At 35.3% G+C, this 24,741-nt stretch overlaps 1 protein-coding gene across 7 annotated transcripts in view; it reads left to right on the forward strand.

The window, feature by feature from the left end:
• Window positions 1–24,741, forward strand: part of TASP1 (taspase 1) — a 312,933-nt gene that overhangs the window by 52,300 nt on the left and 235,892 nt on the right. For all 7 annotated transcript variants that reach the window (XR_007130010.1, XM_047745119.1, XM_047745116.1 and 4 more), the window contains 2 exons: window positions 4,839–4,923; window positions 23,171–23,250. Coding sequence is in view for 6 of the 7 variants with exons in the window: in XM_047745119.1 (XP_047601075.1) it covers window positions 4,839–4,923; window positions 23,171–23,250 (165 nt within the window). In the remaining variant the exon portion in view is untranslated. The remainder of the gene's footprint in view (window positions 1–4,838; window positions 4,924–23,170; window positions 23,251–24,741) is intronic.

Consider the following 24,741-nt stretch of genomic DNA (forward strand, 5'->3'; position numbering starts at 1 on the left):
TTCAGTATAAATATTATACTTTTATTAGATTTATTCTAGATACTTAGTTTTTGATGCTATTATAAAGTATATAAATTTAAAGTGTCAATATCTAATTGTTTTGTTGAATTTAGAAATATAATTGAATTTTGTTATTGGGCTTGAATTCACTAGCCTTGATGAATTCACTTATTCTAGCATTTGAAAAATTAGGTTCCCATGGAACTTCTGTATACACAATTATATTACCTATGACTCATGCAATTTTACTTTGTCCTTTTCAATATTTAAACTTTTCATTTTTTTCTTACATTATTATACTGGCTGTGACATTCAGTACAATGCTGAATGTAAGTGGGGATGGTGTACATCCTTGCTTTGTTCCTGATCTTAGAGGGAGAACATTAAGTATTTCACCATTCTGTATACTCTGCTAGCTTTTGGACCCTCATAGATATCCTTTATCAGATTGAGGAAATTTCCTTCTAATATTAGTTTGCTGATAGTTTTTATTACAAATGGGTATTGATTGAATTATCATAAAATGCTTTTTTGTGTTGAGGTAAAGAGTTTTTTCCTTTATTTTGTTAAACATGATGAAATTTGTGATTGATTTTTGAATGTTCCTTTTATTGGCATAAAGTCTTCTTGGTCATGTTTGTATCTTTATATTCTGTTGGGTTCAAGTTGCTGATGTTTAAGATTTTGACATCTGTGTTCATGTAATAGGTTGGGCTTACTTTTCCTTTCTTGGAATATTATTTTCAGGTTTTAGAATCCTGTTATAGCTGACCTCACAAAATGAATTGGGATTTTTTTTTCTAGGAAACAGTTTGCATATGATTGGAATGATTTCTTCTTAGAACTCATTAGTTATTCTAAATTAGTGGCATTTTCTTTATAGAAAGTTTTAAAAAATGGATTCAATTTCTTTAAGAGTTTTAAGATTATAGTTTCCTCTCACGTGAGTTTCAAGAATTTGTTTTTTTCAAATGAGTTGTCAAATTTATTTACCTAAGGACTTTTTAGTTAGCTTTTTTCCCTTGATTTCTAGTTTAATTTCACAGTGGTCAGAGAACATCCTTTATATGATTCTAGCTTTTTGAGACTTGCTTTATGGCCCAGTTTATGGTATGCTTTGTTAAACATTCCATGTGGACTTTTTAAAAGAGTAGGTATTTTGTGGTTGTTGGGTACATGTTCTATATGTGCCAGTTTGGTCAATTTGGTTATTCACTTGTTCCAATCTTCTTTATCCTTTCTGGCTTCTGTGATAGGTAAGAACGAGTCTATCAATTAGTTTTAATTTTAATTTCTTTCATTATGAAATTTTATTTGTAATGAAATTTCATGTTTAAAGGCCATTAGCATTTCTCTGTGAACTGTTTCATATCTCTTGTGGCTTGCCTTTTAACTTTACTTATAATGTGCTTTATTATATTAGAATTAAAAATTTTTATTTTCAAACTTATTACTTATTCTTTTGTGCCTTTTGTATTTTGCATTTCTTAAGGTTTCCCTCATAATTATAAGTATATTCACCTATATTTTCTTCTCATACACTTATAATTTATTTTTCATTTACTTTTTTAATGCGTTGTTTTTTTCTGAAATAACCAACAAATTGTCCCTACATAATCTTGAATAATAACAATAATAATAACAATTGTTCATTGGGTGACTGTTACATACCATGCATTGTTCTCCAGTAGTTCATATATATTCAGTCATTTAATTCTCACAATTACCTTTTGAGGACACTACTTTTATCCCCATTTCATAGATAAGGAAACTGAAATACAGAAGATATTTAGTAATTGGCCCAAGGTTACTTTATCAGTCTGGGTCCAAGTAGGAGACAAATCACATGGTAGATTAAATAGGGAACGTTTAATGTACAAACTGTTAAACAGTGATAGGAGAGTAACTATACAAAGATGGAAAGAGAACTCAAAATGTATTCTAGGGCAGAGGGAGAATACCCAAGTAAGATAAACTTGGAAGGAGATTTGGACCTTATTGAAGAAGGTGTGGTGTAGCCCACTGCCTAGTCGAGAAGTTGCTGGGTACACAGGCCACAGTCACTGTGAGACCAAGAACAATCCTGTGGGGCACAGGTGAGCTCAGGCTGGTAGGTGGGCACATGGGGGTGAGGAAACTATGTGAACTGAACCTCTGTTGCACAGGGTAAAGACTGGGTTTTTGGCTCACCCGACAGCCCTGTCCCCATGGGACACTTCACTCTTTGTGCCTATGAGGCTGAGAATATTTGTGACTTGAGCTGGGCTCAGTCCTGTTCTTTCTGGGGCTGTCAGCTATGCTGCTGTAGCCTGAATCAGGAGCTGGAGAAAACATGTGGTGGCCAAATGCTGGAGAAAGCTGCACCCTGAAGGCACTTAGCACCAGGGAATACCACGTGGGCCAGATAGTGAAGAAAAACTGAAGCTCTCCAAGCCTGCCTAAGAAGCCACCTGGTCCTCCTACAGTGTGTCTCCAGTGCCCTCTACTGATAAAGCTACCAGTGTGCCAGCTGGCAAAGGAAGCATATTTAAAGGGCCCATATCCATTTTTACAGGTCAGGCAGTGAAGGGAGAATTTATAGCTGAGAAGCAATAGATAGCAGGTACAATTATAAAACCGTCTGACTCCCATCACTCTGTGTTCTTTCTACCTCTCATATAGAGTCTGTCTTTTTCTACTCATTTGAAATACTGTCTATGTCATGTATTAAACATTCAAATGCTTGTGTGGTCTATTCTGAACTTTAGCTTTATTCTGTTCCATTGATGTATTTGTCTGCTTGTGCTCAAACCACACTTTTTAAATTAAGAATAGTTTTTAATAAGAGATGGTATTTTTTTAAAAAAGATTTATTTATTTATTTGACACAGAGTGAGAGAGATCACAAGTAGGCAGAGAGGCAGGCAGAGAGAGAGGGGGAAGCAGGCTCCCTGCTGAGCAGAGAGCCCGATGCGGGACTTGATCCCAGGACCCTGAGATCATGACCTGAGCTGAAGGCAGAGGCTTAACCCGCTGAGCCATCCGGTCGTCCAAGAAATGGTATCTTGAAGGGTGAATACCTCTTCATTTTGACCCCCAATGTTTTCTCTTCCTGATGAATTTAAGAGTCAACTTGTCATACATCATAGAGATCCTTTTGAAGTTTTGATGGAGAATTTGTAGATTTAAATTTGTAACTTAATTGACAGTTATCAAAGCCTTTAAATATTAGATCATCATACACAGAGATATATTTTAGGAGCTAGTATATAGATCTGAGCTTTTCCTTTATTTGGTATTTCATATGTTTTTTTGGTGGCATGTTTTTGTTGTTTAGCTAGATAGTTTTGTTTTGAGTCAATATGGTGACCTTAATTTGAGTTTTTTTTTTTTTTTTTTTTTTTTTTTTTTTTTTTTTTATTTTTTTCAGCATAACAGTATTCATTATTTTTGCACCACACCCAGTGCTCCATGCAATCCGTGCCCTCTACAATACCCACCACCTGGTGCCCCCAACCTCCCACCCCCCACCCCTTCAAAATTCTCAGATCGTTTTTCAGAGTCCATAGTCTCTCATGGTTCACCTCCCCTTCCAATTTCCCTCAACTCCCTTCTCCTCTCCATCTCCCCTTGTCCTCCATGCTATTTGTTATGATCCACAAATAAGTGAAACCATATGATAATTGACTCTCTCTGCTTGACTTATTTCACTCAGCATAATCTCTTCCAGTCCCGTCCATGTTGCTACAAAACTTGGGGATTCATCCTTTCTTTCTTTCTTTTTTTTTTTTTTTTTTTTTACAGCTTTATAAACATATATTTTTATCCCCAGGGGTACTTAATTTGAGTTTTAATACTCTTTTTATATCCCACTGCTGATTCATTGATTGATTGATATTTTTAATTTTTATTTTGGTACTGATGGTGTCCTGAGAGGCATCCATTAGTTAGTAGTTAAGCGTGTGGTCTCTGGCATTAGCTGCTTCTGTTGAAATCTCAGCACTGTGATCTTGGGCAGGTGACTTAACCCTCTCTGCAGATATTTCATCAGTATTATGAACCTCAAGGTTCATAAGTATACTTATATGATAGAGCTGAGAAATCAATGAATTAATCTGATATATTTAAGGCTTTGGTATGGGGGTTGGCATATATTAGATACTGAGTTACTGTCACTGTCTTCAGTCATCATCACATTGCCTTATTTGTCATCATTGTCATCATGCTGTTTTTCACACTAATACTGTCCTAGTATTCCTCCCAGATAAGCATCCTCTTCTTGCTTTTCTTCACATTCTGTTTTCCCTCCTGGAAACAATCTGAACCATATTTTAGGTTACAGTCTTGTACATACTTGGCTTCTTCTCCCCACTCTTACTTGATTTGTAAGATATTCTCTTTATTCTGTCTCTCTTGTAGGCGAGAGTTAAAATTTTTGGCCATTAATTCCCCCCCTTCCCCCACCACGGTAAACTTGAAGCTGTTTGTAATCATGTTTATTCTTTGGAGGAAATTCAGTTTTTGAAAGTAGATGCCACATTTTTGGTATCTCTATTCTATTCTGAAATCTATTAACAAGGGACCTAATTTAAATATCAATTATTTCAAATTCAGTCTTTGCTGCTGTAGCACATGACAAAACATGAGAATGTGTTTTATATTCTTCTCTCTACTGGATATTCATTTATTTGTTGATTTTATCCATATTATTCATGCTAATTAAGGGTTTTCATTAGTATATATAAAAGAAGAGTTTTCTAAGATATTTAAAAGTTGTTTTATTGAAACATCCACAAAACTTAGTGGGAAACCTGAAGATATTTTTCTGACTTCATTTTCTGCCAATTTTATTTTTATAGGAATCAAGAATCCAGTCTCAGTTGCAAACAGACTCTTGTGTGAAGGGCAGAAGGGCAAGCTCTCGGCTGGCCGAATTCCTCCCTGGTAACTGCTTTGTTCTGCCTGACTTTCCTTGGGTCTATTGTCTTTGGTGCATGTGGTGTTTGAAGGCTATTTTTATCCACAGAAGGCTGATGTTGGTTACACACCAGCAGTAGCTTGCCTTTGAGAGGAAGACACACTTTGTTCTATAATCTTGGAACATTTTGTACACTTGATAGAGCTTCAGATGCAATAGAATATTACAGATTAAAGCAGGAAAGAGATCAGAGTTAATTTTTGGTTTTGTAGTTGATTACAGAGATATTTTTGCTGTTCCGAAGTGCACAGTTGGGATCTTTTGTTATGAAACTTTAAAAGTGAAAAGTCCAAACTAATTTTAATTTTGAGATGATCTTAGAATAAAAGTACTTAATTTTTTAGTTCTGGAGAAACACATTGTAATGTTAAGATTAGTAAGATTATTAACATACAATTTTCATTAAAAAAACTTTGAACTTTTCAAGTATTTATAAATTTAGAGAGAACATTGTAAAGAGCCCTCATGAACCTGTCATTCAGCTCCAACAATTAACCGCTTTTGTCCTTCATCTATCTTACTCAATCTCTTTTTCCTATAGTATTTTTTTTAATTAAAAAAATTTTTTAGAGTATATTTAATTTATTTATTGATTTTAAGTAATCTCCACACCCAGTTGGGGCTCAAACTCATGACCCTGAGATCAAGAGTCCCTCCGACTGAGCCAGCCTAGCACCCCTTTCCTATAGTATTTTAAAGGAAATCCTTGACATGATTTTTTTTTACCCTTAAATAATTTTGTAAGTTGCCTGTATGTTTGCAAAACATGGTCATTATTCAATTAGCATGCCTAATAATAATAACAAATATGCTTCAGTGCCAGTGCGTACTCAGTATATGTTCAGCATGCCCATGAGGTGGTTATATTAATGTTCCGTGTAGAAAGTTGTCACAACAGTACTATAAGATAATCACTTTGACTGTTATAATTTGAAGTCATAGAAAATAAATTAATATAGTTTTAAAAAGTCTTGAGACCTCTTACCCTAATATATTCAAGTAATTCATTTTAATCATATACTTGTCAGTTGTTTAATTGTGATACTAGAAAGGTTAATTTTAAAAATTTTTGAAGAAATACAATTTTTAATATTTGTGTCTTCAATCAGGAAGGATAAGGAGAAGCAAATCTGAAATTTTGAGATTGTTCATAATGTGTTTGATATTGATAACTTTACTTTTATAACTCCGAAAGTAGGAAAAGTGAATAAGAATTCTTATTTAGACTATCCTCATAATTTGTGTTAAAGTCATGCTTTTTAACTGTTTTGAAGTCCATTAACCCCAAATTTGCTAAGTTTTGTTTAGAACATACACAGAGTCCTAGTGGATAAGACTTGTTTTTAGGGGAGTAATAGATGTAAAGAGATGATCTCTGGATTTATATTCTCTTCAGTGTTGAATTAAAATGTGACTGTGTTCTTTCACCCGTGTTTGCTATTATACATAAAGCATAATTAACCTTAATTAAACCAATTAGAAGATACATGCCCGGTAGAGAAGAAACAAGGCAGTTTTAGTTGACAAGGAAAATAGCATAAACGGTGTGTAAAGTATTTTAAAGTTTGCCTGCAAATCACCATAATCCCATTCCCCACACCACTTATAGCATTTATCAAGCTGATTCTCAAGTTTATATGGAGGAACAAGTATACAGCAATAGTGGACATTTGAAACAGATCAAAGAGTTAGACTCATCTGATAGCTATCCTGATACTTCATAATACTATCATAATTAAAACAGGTTGATTTAGGTATAGGGATCTATATAAAAATATATATAGAAAATATCAGTATTTTATATAGGGATATATAGAAAAAAATCTGTAGGACCAAACTGGAAGTCCAGAAGCGGATCTAGTATAAAATTAAATTTAGTCTATCAAAGTATGATCTCGGGACGCCCGGGTGGCTCAGTTAGTTAAGTGGCTGCCTTGGGCTCAGGTCATGATCCCAGCATCCTGGGATCGAGTTCCGCATTGGGCTCCTTGCTCCTCAGGGATCCTGCTTCTCCCTCTGCCACTCTGTCTGCCTGTGCTCTCTCTCTCTCTTTCTCTGACAAATAAATAAATAAAAATCTTTAAAAAAAAAAAGTATCATCTCAAAGCATTGTGGGGAAAAATTATGGTGTATTAAATTATGTTGGGACAGCTGGCTATCTAGTGGATAAAGGTTAATTTGAATTCTTGTGTCATGCTGTTCAAAAAAAATTAAATTCAAACATAAAGGTAAAAAAGCATAATATAAAATTTTTAAGAAAAAATATGAGAGATTGTGTTTATGACTGTGGGATAGCAAAGACCTTATTAAGATGAAAAAATAAGGCTAAATATGAAAACATGAGAAGTGAAAATGTATAGTTATTTACAACTGAAGATAACATGATCTGAATTCAGACATTATGGCTTTTGAAACTGAGAAAAATTATTTGCAGCATAGTAGCAAAAAAAAATTTGCAAACATAGTGTTTAAGAACCATAAAATATGGGATGCCTGGGTGGCTCAGTTGGTTAAGCCACTGCCTTCAGCTCAGGTCATGATGCCAGGGTCCTGGGATTGAGTCCCACATCGGGCTCCTTGCTCAGAGGGGAGCCTGCTTCTCACTCTGCCTCTGTCTGCCGCTCTGCCTGCTTGTGTTCTCTCTCTCTCTCTGACAAATAAATAAATAAAATCTTAAAAAAAAAAAAAGAACCGTAAAATATTAGTAAGACAAAGACAACTTAAATTTAAAAAATTGGTAAATGGTACAAATAGGCAATTTATAGAAAGGAAAATATTGATGGTATATAAATACACAAAAAGGGGCCCAACTATAATTAAGGAATTGTTAATTAAAATGATAAGATGATATGTTTATGTTAAAGTAGCAAAATTAATAAAGACTAATGATACCCAGTGTTGAGATTGTGGAGAAACAGTTTCTTTGTTCTACTAGTATTGGGAATGTAGATGATATAACCAGTTGAGAGACTTTTGATATTATTTATTAATGTAAAAAATTGAACATGCACATGTTGTGTGCTCCAACAGTTCTATCTTGGGATAGAACACCTTCACATGTACATAGGAAGACTTTTACAGCACAAGAAGGTAACAGCAACATTACTTGTGGTGTATAAAACTGTAAACAATCTAAATGTCCATCAATGGCTAAGTGAACTGTTTTCTAGTCATATTATTAAATAATTTGCAGTATTAGAAAAGGGAGAAACATTTATATATAGTAAAATGGATAGACCTCTATATCGTAGAGGAAAAAAATTAAATTGCCATATGATACATTCAGTTTAATTTATGTTTTAAAAAAATACAAAATAATGCAATATTTATAACCAGGAATACTGTTTCCCACCATCCAGGTTGGGAAATAAGACATTATGAAGAGATTTGAAACTGCCTAGATGGAACCCTTTCTAATGGCATTGTTATCCTTCCCATTGTCCACACCCTTACACTTTTTCATGTGTCTGTTGATCATTTGGATGTCTTCTTTGCAGAAATATCTGTTCATGTCTCTGCCCTTGTTCCTAGGTAACAGTTGTCCTGATTTTAAGCTTTCTTATTCCCATATATTCCTTCATAGTATTACAATATAGACAGTACTCTAGTTTTTTAAGGCTGTATATAGTATATATTTACATACAAAGAAGGTCTGGAAAGAAGGTTATCAAACTTACTGTGGTTATTTCTGTGAAGGATGAAGGGAACAAGATGAAGCAGTTTTTAAAGGGGACATGTGCAGTATATTTATATTTTACAAAGATAAAATAATGGGAAAAAGTGATGGCCATCTCTCCATTAAAATTATATAGTGGTGGGGGACCTGGGTGTCTCAGTGGGTTAAAGCCTCTGCCTTGGGCTCAGATCATGATCCCAGGGTCCTGGGATCGAGCCCCGCATCGGGCTCTCTGCTCAGCAGGGAGCCTGCTTCCTCCTCTCTCTCTGCCTGCTTCTCTGCCTGCTTGTGATCTCTGTCTGTCAAAGAAATAAATAAAATCTTAAAAAAAAAATTATATAGTGGTGCTAACCTTGTCTGAAACTAGCTGTTTCATTTCCTCGTGTACATAGTTCTTTAGCTTTATTCTTTGTTTTCAGGTTGTTTTGACCATTTTAGGCATTTTGCATTTCTATATGTGAATTTTAGAATTAGCCTATTTCTTTTTTTTTATATATTTTTTAAATTTTATTTTTTATAAACATATAATATATTAGAATTAGCCTATTTCTAGAAATAGCCTGTTGAAATTTTCATTAGGATTGCAACATATCCATTTAATAAAGTCTCATTTAGCCTCTCTGACCAGTGTTTTATAGTTTTTCAGTGTACAGGTCTTAAATAGCTTTTATCAAACTTATACTTAAGTATTTCATTCTCTCTTTTTTTAAAAAAAGATTTTATTTATTTGAGAGAGACAGTGAGCACATGAGTGTGGGGAGGGGCAGGAGGAAGGGAGAAACAGACTCCCTGCTGAGCCCATGATCAGGAGCCTGATGCAGGATTTGATCTCAGGACCCTGAGATCATGACCTGAGCCAAAACCAAGAGTCAGCTGCTTAGCTGACTGCACCACCCAGGCACCCCAAGTATTTCATTCTTTTTGATAGTTTGATAAATTATATGTATATGTGTTAATTTCTGGTTGTTTATTGCCAATCTAGAAATATGATTGATTTTATTACTTGATATTCTTTCCTGGGAATTTGCTAAATTCATTTGTTTTATAGTATCATTTTTATGGATTTGTTAAGATTTTCTACATAGACAATAATGTCTTTTGAGAATAAAAATTGTTTTATTTCTTCCTCTCTAATCTGGGCTCCTTTAATTAATTTCCTTTTCTTTATTACAGTGGCTAGGAGCTCCAGTGCAAGGTGGAATAGAAATAGAAAATATGAAAAAAAGAAAATATGAAAAAAAATGTGAGAGTGGGCATTTGTGCCTTGTTTGTGATCTTAGGGTAGAAGCATTTGGTCTTTTACCCTTAAGTATGGTAGTTGCTGAAGGTTTATCATAGATATTCTTTGTTATACTAAGAAAGTCCCCTTCTTATTGTTCTGAGAATTTTTAGTAGGAAAGAGTGTTGTACTTTCTCAAATGCCTTTCTGCATCTAATAAGATGATGTTATAATTTTTGTATTTAGTCAGTCAGCAATTGGTTGATTTTCAACTATTAAAGCAACAATTGCATTCCTGGGATAAATTCTACTTGGTTTTTATGTCCTTTTGATATATTGTTAGATCCAATTTGCTAAGATTTTGTAAAGAATTTTTGTATCTCATATATTATGGGATATATTGGTGTGTACTTTTCTTGTAATGTCTTTGTTTTGGATTTACTTTGCCTCTTGGATATGAAGGGAAATATACTTTATCAAATTTGGAAAATTTGGTGGCTATTAATTCTTCAGATATTTTTTCTGATTCCTCTTTCTATCCTTCAGGACTCCAATTGCATGTGTATTTGACCTCTTGTACTCCTACAGATCACTAGTAAATTATTTACTTTTTCCATTCATTTTTCTCTTTGTTTCATTTTGAATAATTTCCATTGCTGTTTTCAAGTTTATTATTTTTCTACAATATCTAATCACTTGTTAATCCCATCAATTATTTTTCATGTCTGACATTGTAGACATCTTCAGAAATTTGATTTTGTTACAACTTTAAATTATAAATAAAAAAATTATTTATTTTTTATTAACATGTATTATTTGTTTCAGGGGAACAGATCTGTGATTCATCAGTCTTACACAATTCACAGCACTCACCACAGCACATACTCTCCCTAGTGTCCTTCACCCCACTATCCCATCCCTCTCACTCTCCTCCACTCCAGCAATCCTGTTTGTTTCCTTAGATTAAGAGTCTCTTATGGTTTGTCTCCCTCTTTGGTTTCATCTTGTTTCATTTTTCTCTCCCTTCCCCTATGATGCTCTGTCTTGTTTCTCAAATTCATCAAATCAGGGGCGCCTGGGTGGCTCAGTGGGTTAAAGCCTCTGCCTTCGGCTTGGGTCGTGATCCCAGGGTCCTGGGATCGAGCCCCACATCGGGCTCTCTGCTCAGTGGGGAGCCTGCTTCCACCTCTCTCTCTCTGCCTGCCTCTCAGCCTACTTGTGGTCTCTGTCTGTCAAATACATAAATAAAATCTTAAAAAAAAAATTCATCAAATCAGTGAGATCATATGATAATTGTCTGTCTCTGATTGACTTATTTTGCTTAATATAATACCCTCTAGTTCCATCCATGTCATTGCAAATGGCAAGATTTTGTTTTTTTTTTCCTGATGGCTGCATAATATTCCATTGTATGTATATATATATATATATATATATATATATATATATATATATACACACACACCACATCTTCGTTATCCATTCATTTGTTGATGGACGTCTAAGCTCTTTGCATAGTTTGGCTATTGTGGACATTGCTGCTATAAACATTGGGGTGCACTTGCCCCTTCAGATCACTACATTTGTATTTTTGGGGTAAATACCAAGTAGGGCAATTGCTGGGTCATAGGGTAGCTCTATTTTCAACTTTTTGAGGAACCTTCAAACTGTTTTCCAGAGTGGCTGCCCAAGCTTGCATTCCCATCAACAATGCAGGAGGGTTCCCCTTTCTCTGCATCCTCGCCAACACCTGTCATTTCCCGACTTGCTAATTTTAGCCTGATTTGAGGTGGTATCTCACTGTGGTGTTTTTTTTTTTTTTTAAAGATTTTATTTATTTATTTGACAGATAGAGATCACAAGTAGACAGAGAGGCAGGCAGAGAGAGAGGAGGAAGCAGGATCCCCGCTGAGCAGAGAGCCCAACGCCGGGCTTGATCCCAGGACACTGGGATCATGATCTGAGCCGAAGGCAGAGGCTTTAACCCACTGAACCACTCAGGCGCCCCTCACTGTGGTTTTGATTTGTATTTCCCTGATGCCAAGTGATGTGGAGCACTTTTTCATGTGTCTGTTGGCCATTTGGATGTCTTCTTTGCAGAAATGTCTATTCATGTCCTCTGCCCGTTTCTTGACTGGATTATTTGTTCTTTGGGTGTTGAGTTTGTAAGTTCTTTATAGATTTTGGATCCTAGCCCTTTATCAGATATGTCATTTGCAAATATCTTCTCCCATTTTGTCTGTTGTGTTTTGGTTTTGTTGACCGTTTCCTTTGCTGTGTAAAACCTTTTGATCTAGATTAAGTCCCAATAGTTCATTTTTGCCCTCGCTTCCCTTGCCTCTGATGATGTTTCTAGGAAGAAGTTGTTGCAGCTGAGGTTGAAGAGGTTGTTGCCTGTGTTGTTTCCAAGGATTTTGATGGATTCCTGTTTCACATTTAGGTCTTTCATCCATATTGAGTCTGTTTTTGTGGATGGTGTAAGGAAATGGTCCAGTTTCATTTTGTATGTGGCTGTCCAATTTTCCCAACAGCATTTGTTGAAGAGATTGTCTTTTTGCTATTGGACATTCTTTCCTGCTTTGTCGAAGAATGGTTAACCATAGAGTTGAGGGTCCATTTCTGGGCTCTCTATTCTGTTCCATTGATCGATGTGTCTCTTTTTCTGCCAGTACCATACTGTCTTAATGATTGCAGCTTTGTGATAGAGCTTGAAGTCTGGAATTGTGATGCCATCGGCTTTGCTTTTTCAACATTCCTCTTGGCTGTTTGGGGTCTTTCTGGTTCCATATAAGTTTTAGAATTATTTATTCCATGTCTTCGAGAAAAGTTGATGGTATTTTGGTAGGAATTGAATTAAATGTGTAGATTGCTCTAGGTAGCATAGACATTTTCACAGTATTTGTTCTTCCAATCCATGAGTATGGAACATTTTTCCATTTCTTTGTGTCTTCCTCAACTTCTTTCATGAGTATTCTGTAGATTCCTGAGTACAGATTCTTTGCCTCTTTGTTTAGATTTATTCCTAGGTATCTTATGGTTTTGGGTACAATTGTAAATTGGATCAACTCTTTAATTTCTCTTTCTTCTGTCTTGTTGTTAGTGTATAGAAATGCAACTGATTTCTGTGTGTTGATTTTATATCCTGACACTTTACTGAATTCCTGTATGAGTTCTAGCAGTTTTAGAGTGAAGTCTTTGGATTTTCCACATCAAGTATCATATCATCTGCAGAGTGAGAGTTTGACTTCTTCTTTGTTGATTTGGATGCATTTTATTTGTTTTTGTTGCCTGATTGCTGAGGCTAGGCCTTCTAGTACTATCTTAAATAGCAGTGGTGATAGTGGACATCCTACTCTGTTCTTGATGTTAGGCGAAAAGCTCTCAGTTTTTCCCAATTGAGAATGATATTCACTGTGGGTTTTTCATAGATAGCTTTTTTGATACTGATGTATGTACCCTCTATCGCTACACTGTGAAGAGTTTTGACCAAGAAAGGATGCTGTATTTTGTCAAATGCTTTTCTGCATCTATTGAGAGTATCATACGGTTTTTCTTCTTTCTTTTATTAATGTATTGTATCACATTGATTGATTTGTGGATGTTGAACCAACCTTGCAGCCCAGGAATAAATCCCACTTGGTCGTGGTGAGTAATCTTTTTAATGTACTGTTGGATCCTATTGGCTAGTATTTTGGTTAGAATTTTTGCATCCATTTTCATTGGGGATATTGGTTTGTAATTATCTTTTTTAATGGGATCTTTGACTGGTTTTGGGATCAAGGTAAGGTGGCCTCATAAAATGAGTTTGAAAGTTTTCCTTCCATTCCTATTTTTTGGAACAGTTTCAGAAGAATAGGTATTAATTCTGCTTTAAATGTTTGGTAGAATTTCCCTGGGAAGCCATCTGGCCCTGGGCTCTTGTTTGTTGGGAGATTTTTGATTACTACACTTTCCTTACTGGTTAGTGGTCTGTTCAGGTTTTCTCTTTCTTCCTGGTTCAGTTGGTAGTTTATACATCTCTAGGGATGCTTCTGTTTCTTCCAGATTGTCTAATTTGCTGGCGTATAGTTGCTCATAATATGTTGTTATAATTGTTTGTATTTCTTTGGGTGTTGATTGTGATCTCTCCTCTTTCATTCATGATTTTATTAATTTGGGTTCTTTCTCTTTTTTTTCTGATCAGTCTGGCCAGGGGTTTATCACTCTTACTAAAAAGAACCAGCTTCTAGTTTCATTGATCTGTTCTACTGTTTTTTTGGTTTCTATTTTACTGATTGCTGCTCTGATCTTTATTATTTCTCTTCTCCTGCTGGGTTTAGGCTGTATTTGCTGTTCTTTCTCCAGTTCCTTTAGGTGTAGGGTTAGGTTGTGTATTTCAGACTCGTCTTGTTTCTTGAGAAAGGCCTGTATATATATTGCTACAGACTTTCCTCTTAGGACTGCCTTTGCTGCATCCCAAGATATTGAACAGTTGTGTTTTCATTTTCATTTGTTCCCATGAAATTTTAAATTCTTCTTTATTTTCCTGGTTGACCCATTCATTCTTTAGGAGGATGCTCTTTAGCTTCCATGTATTTGAGTTCTTTCCAATTCTCCTCTTGTGATTGGGTTCAAGTTTCAAAGCATTGTGGTCTGAAAATATGCAGGGAATGATCCTAATCTTTGGGTATTGGTTGAGACCTGATTTGTGACCCAGATGTGATCTATTCTGGAGAATGCTCCATTCTTCTCTAGTGCACTAGAGAAGAATGTGTATTCTATTGCTTTGGGATGGAATGTTCTGAATATATCTGTGATGTCCATCTGGTCCAGTGTGTCATTTAAAGCCTTTATTTCCTTGTTGATCTTTTGCTCAGATGATCTGTCCATTTCAGTGAGGGGAGTGTTAAAGTCCCCTACTATTATTGTATTATTGTCGATGTGTTTCTTTGATTTTGTTATTAATTGGTTTATATAGTTGGCTGCTCCCATGTTAGGGGCATAGATATTAAACGAAATAACATCTAAAGACGTTAGATCTTGTTGGACAGATCCTTTAAGTATGCTATAGTGTCCTTCCTCATCTCTTATTGTAGTCTTTGGTTTAAAATTTAATTTGTCTGATATAAGGATTACCACCCCAGTTTTCTTTTGATGTCCATTAGCATGGTAAATGGTTTTCCACCCCCTCACTTTAAATCTGGAGGTGTCTTTGAGTTTAAAATGAGTCTCTTGCCGGCAGCATATCGATGGGTCTTATTTTTTTTATCCATTCTAATACCCTCTGTCTTTTGATTGGGGCATTTAGCACATTTACATTCAGGGTAACTATTGAAAGATATGAATTTAGTGCCATTGTATTGCCTGTAAAGTGAATATTACTGTATATTGTCTCTGTTCCTTTCTGGTCTATGTTACTTTTAGGCTCTCTCTTTGCTTAGAGGACCCCTTTCAATATTTTCTGTAGGGGTGGTTTGGTGTTTGCAAATTCTTTTAGTTTTTGTTTGTCCTGGAAGCTTTTTATCTCTCCTTCTATTTTCTTTTTTTTTTTTTTTAAAGATTTTATTTATTATTTATTTGACAGAGAGAAATCACAAGTAGACAGAGAGGCAGGCAGGCAGAGAGAGAGAGAGAGAGAGAGAAGCAGGCTCCCTGTCGAGCGTAGAGCCTGATGCGGGAATCGATCCCAGGACCCTGAGATCATGACCTGAGCCGAAGGCAGCGGTTTAACCCACTGAGCCACCCAGGCGCCCCTCTCCTTCTATTTTCAATGACAGCCTAGCTGGGTATAGTATTCTTGGCTGCATATTTTTCTTGTTTAGTGCTCTGAATATATCATGCCAGTCCTTTCTGGCCTGACAGGTCTCTGTGGCTAGGTCTACTGCCAATCTCATATTTCTACCGTTGTATGTTACAGACCTCTTGTCCTAAGCTGCTTTCAGGATTTTGTCTTTGTCTCTGAGACTTGTAAGTTTTGCTATTAGATGATGGGGTGTTGACCTATTTTTATTGATTTTGAGAGAGGTTCTCTGCCTCCTGGATTTTGATGCCTGTTTTCTTCCCGCCAATTAGGGAAGTTGTCTGCTATAATTTGCTCCAATGTACCTCCTGCCCCTCCTCCCCCCACTTCTTCTGGGATCCCAGTTCGTCTAATGTTGTTTCATCTTATGCTATCACTTATCTCTTGAATTCTCCCCTTGGGATCCAATAGTTGTTTATCTCTCTTTTTCCTAGCTTCGTTATTCTCCATCATTTGGTCTTCTGTATCACTCATTCTCTTTTCTGTCTCATTTATGCTAGCAGTAAGAGCCTCCATTTTTTATTGTACTTCATTAATAGCCTTTTTGATTTTGACTTGTTTAGATTTTAGTTCTTTTATTTCTCCAGAAAGGGATTCTCTAGTATCTTCTGTGTTTTTTCTAGCCCAGCTATTATCTTTATAAGTTTCCTTCTGAACTCTATTTCCAACATCTGACTAATATCTGTATTGATTAGGTCCAACATGTTTATGTTTATTTTTATTTCTATTATTAATTAATTAATTTATTTGTCAGAGAGAGTAAGTTAGTGAGCAAACACAAGAGTGGGAGTGGCAGGCAGAGGTAGAAACAGCCTCCCCACTGAGCAAGGACCCCCATGTGGGATGTGATCTCTAGATCCTGTGATTGTGACCTGAGCCGAAGGCAGACTCCTCAACCAACCAAAGTACCCAGGTGTCCCTAACATATTTAATTTTTCCTGTAGCTTCTTGAACATATGAATTGATTTATAATAATTGTTATCATATCTTTGTTTACTAATTTACTATCATCTTTGTCATTTCTGAGTTATTTTCAGTTGAAATATTTTCTCTTCTTTATTGCTGCACTTCCTTGCTTCTTTGCATGCTTTGTAATTTTTTATTGCATTCGATGTTTTGTGAATTTTACCTTATTTGGTGCCAGATCTTTTAAAATTTTAATAAATATTTTTGAGCTTTATTCTAGGGTTTGATTAAGTTATTTAGAGACAGGTTCATCCTTTCAAATCTTGCTTTATACTTTGTTACATGCGACTAAAGAAGCATTTAGCCTTGAGTTTGCTATTGGGTAAAACTCTTCTGAATACTGTAACAAATGTATTTAGAATGAGGTTTCTTACTTTGATGGGAACAGGAGCTGAGCTGCTCCTATCCCTTTGTGAACTTGGAGCTTTTTTTCCTCTAAAACTTTTGTGGTATTATTTCCCAGATTTTGGGCAATTTCCTATTATACATACACTGATCTCTATTCAGCTGAAGACTAGAGGGCACTGTGCAGATGTTAGAGTCCTTTTTCTGTGCAGCTCTCTCATCTCTGATACTCTGCCCTGTGAACCCTGGCTGTCTGGGCTTTTCCAGATGCTGAGGTCTTTCTCTTCAACTAAGAAGCTGCTGTGCCATGTGTTGGAACCTCTCTAGGCAGAAGGCTGGTTTGGTCAAAGGGTTTACCTGTTTTGTTTCCTTTCTCTCAAAGATCACTGCCCTTATGTTGCCTACTGATATCTGAAAACTGTTTTTCCTACATTTTGTCTGATTTTCAAAACAGTATCTTCAGGCAGGAGTGTAAATTTGTTCCGTTATTCCGTCTTGTCCAGAAGCAGAAAACTTCTTCGAAGTTTATTATATACCTATAGTAATTGAGAAAAAAATTCCTTGAGTGTCCTAAATCAACAAAAACCAAATTTATCATGTTTTTACTTTGAGCTTATTTTCACATTACCCTAATATGTCTAGTTATCTAATTTCTGTAAGGGTAATAGCTAACATTTATTATGTTTGTACACTATATCAGGCATTGTTTTATGTGTTTTGCATGCATTAACTCATAAAAATTACACAGCGATTTAAGACACATTTTGCAGTTAATGAAACTGAGTCCCTTACTTGACCACTTTTAAGCTATTAGAAAATTTGGGAGTCCTTTCATATCACATTAGAAGCAGCAGATTAGAAATAAAGGGAAAATGGAATCCTTTTATAATAATGAGAAGTAACTGTTTATACCCATTCAATTATTCATTCACTTCCCCTTCACTCAGCAAATATTTATTACTCATTTTCTGTGAGCCAGGCATAAAGGTACAAAAAGTGTCAAAAGCAGATGGAACACTTAGAAATCTTGGTCCTGTGGTGTTATCTATCACGACTTTTTGGAGACAGCAATGCATTACATACAGTAGGTGTTTCTAAGAAGTGTTTAAATAAAAAGTTCATTTATCTGTATACCTTAGTTTTTGGTTATAGCAACCATGATGTGTTGTATTGTTTAGGTATTGGTGTTTGGTCAGATTTGTGGAGTATTTGGTGTCTTCATAAACTTGATGGGACTACCATCATAAACTGTGTCACATTTACCCAAGTTTCTTTATTTTATTTATAAAAGTGTAGCTTGAATCTTTTTCCATTATGATAGGGAGGGTACAGCTTTGATAGGCATTATCATTTAGAACAGGAATTGGCAAACTATGGCTTATGGCCAAATCTGTTCTGCTGTTTGCTTTTGTAAATAAAGTTTAATTGAGACACAGCCATACCCATTTGTGTATGTATCATCTATGGCTTGTGCCCTGCAAAGGCCAAATAGAGTTGTTGCAAAAGAAACATTGTGGTTACAAATCCAACTTATTTACTATCTGGCCCTTTACAGAAAAACTTTGTGCTGACTCCTAATATAGAAGTTATATATTTCCAGAAAGGAAATTATGTTTCTTTTGATGAAAAAGGGAAAGCTAGACAAACATTATTTTATGTTTAGTATAATTAAACCTTAAGGTGCTCATTAGACCCTAGGATTTTTTTCAGAGGCATATTTAGTTTTTGGTACATTGTTTATTTTAAAGTACTATTTCATCTATTATATTTCATAAATGAACTCAAATTTGTACTACTTTTGTTGTATGAATGTGAAAAGACAATTAAAAAAAAGAAAAGACAATTCAAAATGCAAGATTAAAAGAAATGTAAGAGATCTATTAACTAATCATAAGATAGAGATTTAGATGGATTCCCATTTAAACCAAAGTTTAAAAAACAAAATAACAATAGTAGAAAGAATTTTATAAGACAGCTGGAGAAATGTGAACATTGATGAGATATGTTTCAATTCTAAAGATGGTTCATCTTTTTATATGTCAATTGCTTAGGCTGAGGTTCTGTTTTTTAAAAAAAATCATTTTTAATTTTATTTGTTTATTTATTTTTAAAGATTATTTATTTATTTGTCAGAGAAAGAGAGAGAGAGAGCACACAAGCAGGGGGAGCTGCAGGCAGAGGGAGAAGCAGGCTTCCCACTGAGCAAGGACTCTGATGTGGAACTTGATCCCAGGATCATGAGCTGAGCCACAGGCAGATGCTTATGGATTGAGCCACTCATGTGTCCAAAAAGTCATTTTTTAGATGTAAAAAAGTTCAAATTAAAAAAAATTTTAAAGGGTTACATTCTGATTATTTAATTTGGTTGGTATGTTATTTCCAAATACAGCAAGTTCCCCTTTATATGCACATTATAAGTCTGTAAGCTTTAAGTGATCAGTAGTACTAATTTGTCTTTCCTCAATTTTGTATATTTATGATAAATAAGGAAGCGATAGGTAAAATAGATAGAAATCAGTTTTTAAGTCCAAAGAAGCAGCTCTCATTTTCTCTTGTGTCTTTCTCATCCAGAATAATGTATTTTGATTATTGGGATCCCTGAGCATTCTTGAGAGCTTTCCAAATCACAAAATGAGACATTTTTAGACTAATTATGGAGTCATGATTCCTTAAAAATGGGTGGTTGCCATCTATGAGGTTGCAGTTCACATCTTGTATTTGGCCAAATAACTGTTTCTGGGAAGCTTGGCTGTGCTAGCGTTTGCCGCAGCAGACAAGAAGCACTGGCTTGTTGAAGGTTTCAATAACCCCATCTCAGGGCTGCTCTCAGTAGAGTGTCATTGCTTTTTGTTTTACATCATGTCAGACTTGTTTTAATGTAAATTAAATTGGGTATAACACAAGGAAAATGTTGTCCCTTAAGGAATTTTGACACCCTAGTTTATTATTATTTGTTTAATATCTTGCCTATGTTTATTTTATGCTTAGTATGCTTTAGGCACTGTCACATATGCTTGGATATGTCAGTGAAAAAACAAAAGATTCCCATTCTTATGACACTTACAGTTTCTTTGGGGAAGGTAGAAGTAAACAATAGGCATAATATGTAAATTATAAAGTGTCTAGTATGTTAGAAGGTAGAAAAAAGAAAGATGTGGAAAGAGCAAAATGGCAGGGATTGGGAATCCTGGGTAGGTAGTTGGGTATATTTTTACATAGGTCTCATTAAGGGGATACTTCTGAGCAGTTGAGGGAATTTGCCACTTTGGAAAAAAGGATGAGACTGATAGAGGGAACGTTCAGGGTGAAGGCCTTGAGACTGGTAGTCCCCTTGGCATATTTGTGTTTTGGGGAGGCTGGAGTAAAGTAAGCCAGGGAGCAAGAAGACTAAGAGATGAAGTAAGGAGGGAGCAGGAAGGATCACATCACTTAGGATTCTCATTCAAACTCCAGGATTGTGCAGATTTTGAAAAGAGGAATGTCATTGTCTGACCTATGTTTTACAAGGAAGTTGGTGGCTAGTGAGCAGGGACTGGGGCAGGGAGCAAAGCAAGGCGTACGTGAAAGTAATGAGTCCATTGCAACAGTTCAGGTAACAGATGATGGCGGTTTAGACAAAGGTGGTAGCAGGAGAGGAGGTGAGAAGTGGTCACATTCTGGATATATTACAAAGGTAGAGTCGATGGGATTTCCTAACTTGAATGAGACAAAATTTCTCTCTAAGTTTTCTCCTTGGAGAGTCATTAAGACTGTGACAAATGTGAATGATACTGCATTTAATGTTCTAGAAAGTGATTTTTTGGGCATGTTAGTATCATGTAGCTTTTCAGAATTTTAAAATGATTTCAAAAGCACTTATATGCCATTTTGTGTAATTATTAACTACTAGAGAGGTAGTTTTTGATAGGAAGAAAAGGTCAGATATTCAGTATTCTTATCCATAAGATGGGAACCAGATAGTCAAATTCCCTTGAATATTGTAAAATGCCTCAACTATTTTAAAAACTTGCATAGCAGCCAATGGCAAATTGATTTAATTTAAAAGCAATGTCTTTAAGAAATGAAAAATAAAACTAAAAATATTTTATTTTAACAAAGATTTTATTTATTTAGTTGACAGAGAGAAAGACAGCAAGAGAGGGAACACAAGCAGGGGGAGTGGGAGAAGCAGACTTCGTGCTGAGCAGGGATCCTGATGCGGGGCTGGATCCAAGGACCCTGGGATCATGACAATCGAAGACAGATGCTTAATGGATGAGCCTCCCAGGCCCCCAAAACTAAGAATATTTTGTAAAACGCCATAAATTGCAGATACTGGGATTGGACCCAAGATGACCAATGGGCATGCTAAGATTTAGCTTCAAACTTCTGTTCTGATAATTTAATATACTACTTCAGCATATCTTTTACATCTTCACGTGAAGAGAAGTTATTTCTTTTTTTTTTTAATTTTTTTATTTTTTCAGCATAACAGTATTCATTATTTTTGCACCACACCCAGTGCTCCATGCAATCCGTGCCCTCTACAATACCCACCACCTGGTGCCCCCAACCTCCCACCCCCCCACCCCTTCAAAATTCTCAGATCGTTTTTCAGAGTCCTTAGTCTCTCATGGTTCACCTCCCCTTCCAATTTCCCTCAACTCCCTTCTCTTCTCCATCTCCCCTTGTCCTCCATGCTATTTGCTATGCTCGAAGAGAAGTTATTTCTTATATTACATTCCTTTTCTAGAAGAAGGAAGTGCTAAAAATGCCATCAGGATAGCTCAACTCGTATTCAAGTTTCTATTTTTTTTTTTTTTAAAGATTTTATTTATTTATTTGACAGAGAGAGAGATCACAAGTAGACAGAGAGGCAGGCAGAGAGAGAGAGAGAGGGACGCAGGCTCCCCGCCGAGCAGAGAGCCCGATGCGGGACTTGATCCCAGGACCTGGAGATCATGACCTGAGCCGAAGGCAGCGGCTTAACCCACTGAGCCACCCAGGCGCCCCCGTATTCAAGTTTCTATTTCAGTTTTTCTTCCATTTGAACTTTATATGATAGCTTTTCTTTTCATTTTCTATGCAGTGGTTTCATTTGATGGAGGAATAGGACAAACTGTTTTCTACTTTCAGAATCCTTTAGAATTAAAAAAAAATAGAAGTGTGAAGGGGTAAAGTTGTTTATTCTTGTTGGCCCTCTCTTTTTTCAGTGCCTCCTACCTTTATGTGTATTGGAAAATAGTTATTGGACTTAACTATTTAGTTTCTCACTAGAACTATTTGGGTGTGTTTGAGTGGCTCGTTAGATTTTGTTTTCCAGTCTGTCACTGGTCTTATTAACAAATGAATCTAAAGACTTCAATGTGCATTACTTTGAGTTTTAGTGTTGGGATGATGAGAAGAACAGAAACAAAAAATAGAGATCAGAAAACTAATGAGCAGGCATAAACAAGTTCAAGGAAACCTATTACTAGCTGGTCCAGATCTTTAAGAAGTTGGCTATGGAAGGAGGTGAAGTGATTGATTATTATGGTAACTGCTTGCCGTTACTGTGTTAGGGAATGAATGGAGTGGTTAATTATCCTGAATGCTATTTGAAATCTTTGAAAGTAAGTTTTTTAGTTAGTGAACAGTATCCTTTTATTTCTTTATGTTAAAACTTGAAGTTTAGGGCTTAATAAATTACTTTTGGTACACACCATAGTACTTACCAGAGTAGAAATGATCTAAGAGTCATATATATAGGTCATTTGATATTTTTGTTGTGTCAAGTCTTGCAAATGTAAGTACATCTCATTGTTTTGGGGCATCTCTAGATGTACCCACTCATTTTGAGTAGACCCAGTTGTTATAGTAGGCAAGATGACCAAATCTGAAAACGTTCACTGAAACTTTAATTCTTAACCTGATTAAATAGATCTTGTGACCTTAGTGATCCAAGATAAATCTTAATATTTTCCACTGGGAAATCAACTATTTTTCTTACTTCTTATGTTGAATTTTGCCAACTTTTAGTTGTTGGTTATTGTAAATGAAATTGTACCATTTTCAGTTGTAAAATTTCTAAGTTGGGGAAAATTTTAAAAAAATTTGGGACATATGGCCATATTATTATTTTGAGGTAAACCTACAATTATATCTTTGTGCAAGACATTTTTTCAGTTGCCTTACTACATGATTTATATTTATTGAATTTGTAGGAGAAGATGATACTGAATTTTTAAAAGAATAATTTTCTGTTATTAGCTTTTTAGTTGGAGAAGGAGCCTACAGATGGGCAGTAGATCACGGAATACCCTCTTGCCCTCCTAACATCATGACCACAAGTGAGTAAGAATTTTTCAAAATTAAGCTGTATTAGCATGTACCTGGAAGTGTTACATTGCTTTAATCCACATAGTATTCTGATATATAAAAAAGGAATCTTATATGTTGAACTATTTAGAGTTAAAAGAAAGTTATTTGATTTTAAGGTACTTTTATATTCCTGAGGATCCCCCCGGTTTTATAGAAGTATTGCTAAAGGATCCCTTTTAGGTTATTTAAAATAATTACTAACAGTAAAACCTTAATACTACCCCCTCAGAGAGAGAGAAGAAAACACAGGTCAGCATTTATCCATCTTTGACCTGAGGAAGGCCTTTCTAGGGACAAGTGCAAGAGAAGGAAGAACAAAAGTGTTACTATATAAGTGTTAAGACTGAAAAAAAAAAAAAACCCACTTACCATAAATATGACAAAGTATACATATCCTTAATCTATGAAAAGGTATATTAAATTAAAAACCACACAAATACAAATAATACCCCAAAAGAAAAATGATCAAAAGTCATAAGTAGATAATAGAACATAACTAATTGGGAAATGCAAATGAGTACATTTTAAATTTGTTCCCTCCTAATTTGTGAGAGTTAAAAATACTGTATCACTGTTCATAGGTGTGTGATGAAATGAATATAATACATTTTAGGTACAAATATAAGTTAGCAGAAATTTTGGAGAGCAGCTAAGTAATATAGAGCAAAGCCTTAAACTTACTCTGCTTGTAAGAATTTGACATTAGAAATATAGACAAAAATTTACATAGTTCTCAGTAAGCATTATTAAGAATGTCAAAAAGTTTGGAAAAATCTTATATCCAACAGAGAGAAATGTAAGTAAGTAAATCATCATATAACGAAATGTTATGTAGTAACTAGAAATTGTTATCAAGACTACTGTCTGATCATGATTAACTCTAATGACTTTGAAAAATGAAAAATGAGTTATAAATATATATGTGTGAATGTGTTTTATATGCCTATTTGAAAAATGAAATCATAGCTACTAATATTTATGCCTAAAAGATAAATATTGAAAACATATACTACTTGTTTTTTAAGTTAAATTGTAATTTTCTGTCATAGTTACCTATGACTATAAATAATCATGAAAATATGGGGAATCCTTCAATCCAAGGAAACCAAGTTGTATTCAAAAGAAATGATTATATATCATAGCAGGTATGTAATAGGATCTTTTTTTTTTAAGATTTTATTTATTTATTTGACAGAGAGAGAGAGAGAGAGAGGGCGCGAACGTGAGAGCTCAAGCACAAGCAGGGGGAATGGCAGGCAGAGGGAGAGGGAGAAGCAAGCTCCCTGCTGAGCAGAGTGCCAGATGGGGGGCTCGATCACAGGACTCTGGGATCATGACCTGAGCCAAAGGCAGATGCTTAACCAACTGAGCCACCCAGGTGCCTTAAGGATCAGTTTTTAATAACATTATATTCAAAATGAGGACTCATGTAGCTGAACATTGTAATATAAAGAGGTTGG

The sequence above is a fragment of the Lutra lutra genome, chromosome 9, assembly GCF_902655055.1.
Source record: "Lutra lutra chromosome 9, mLutLut1.2, whole genome shotgun sequence".
Taxonomy (NCBI): Eukaryota; Metazoa; Chordata; class Mammalia; order Carnivora; family Mustelidae; genus Lutra; species Lutra lutra.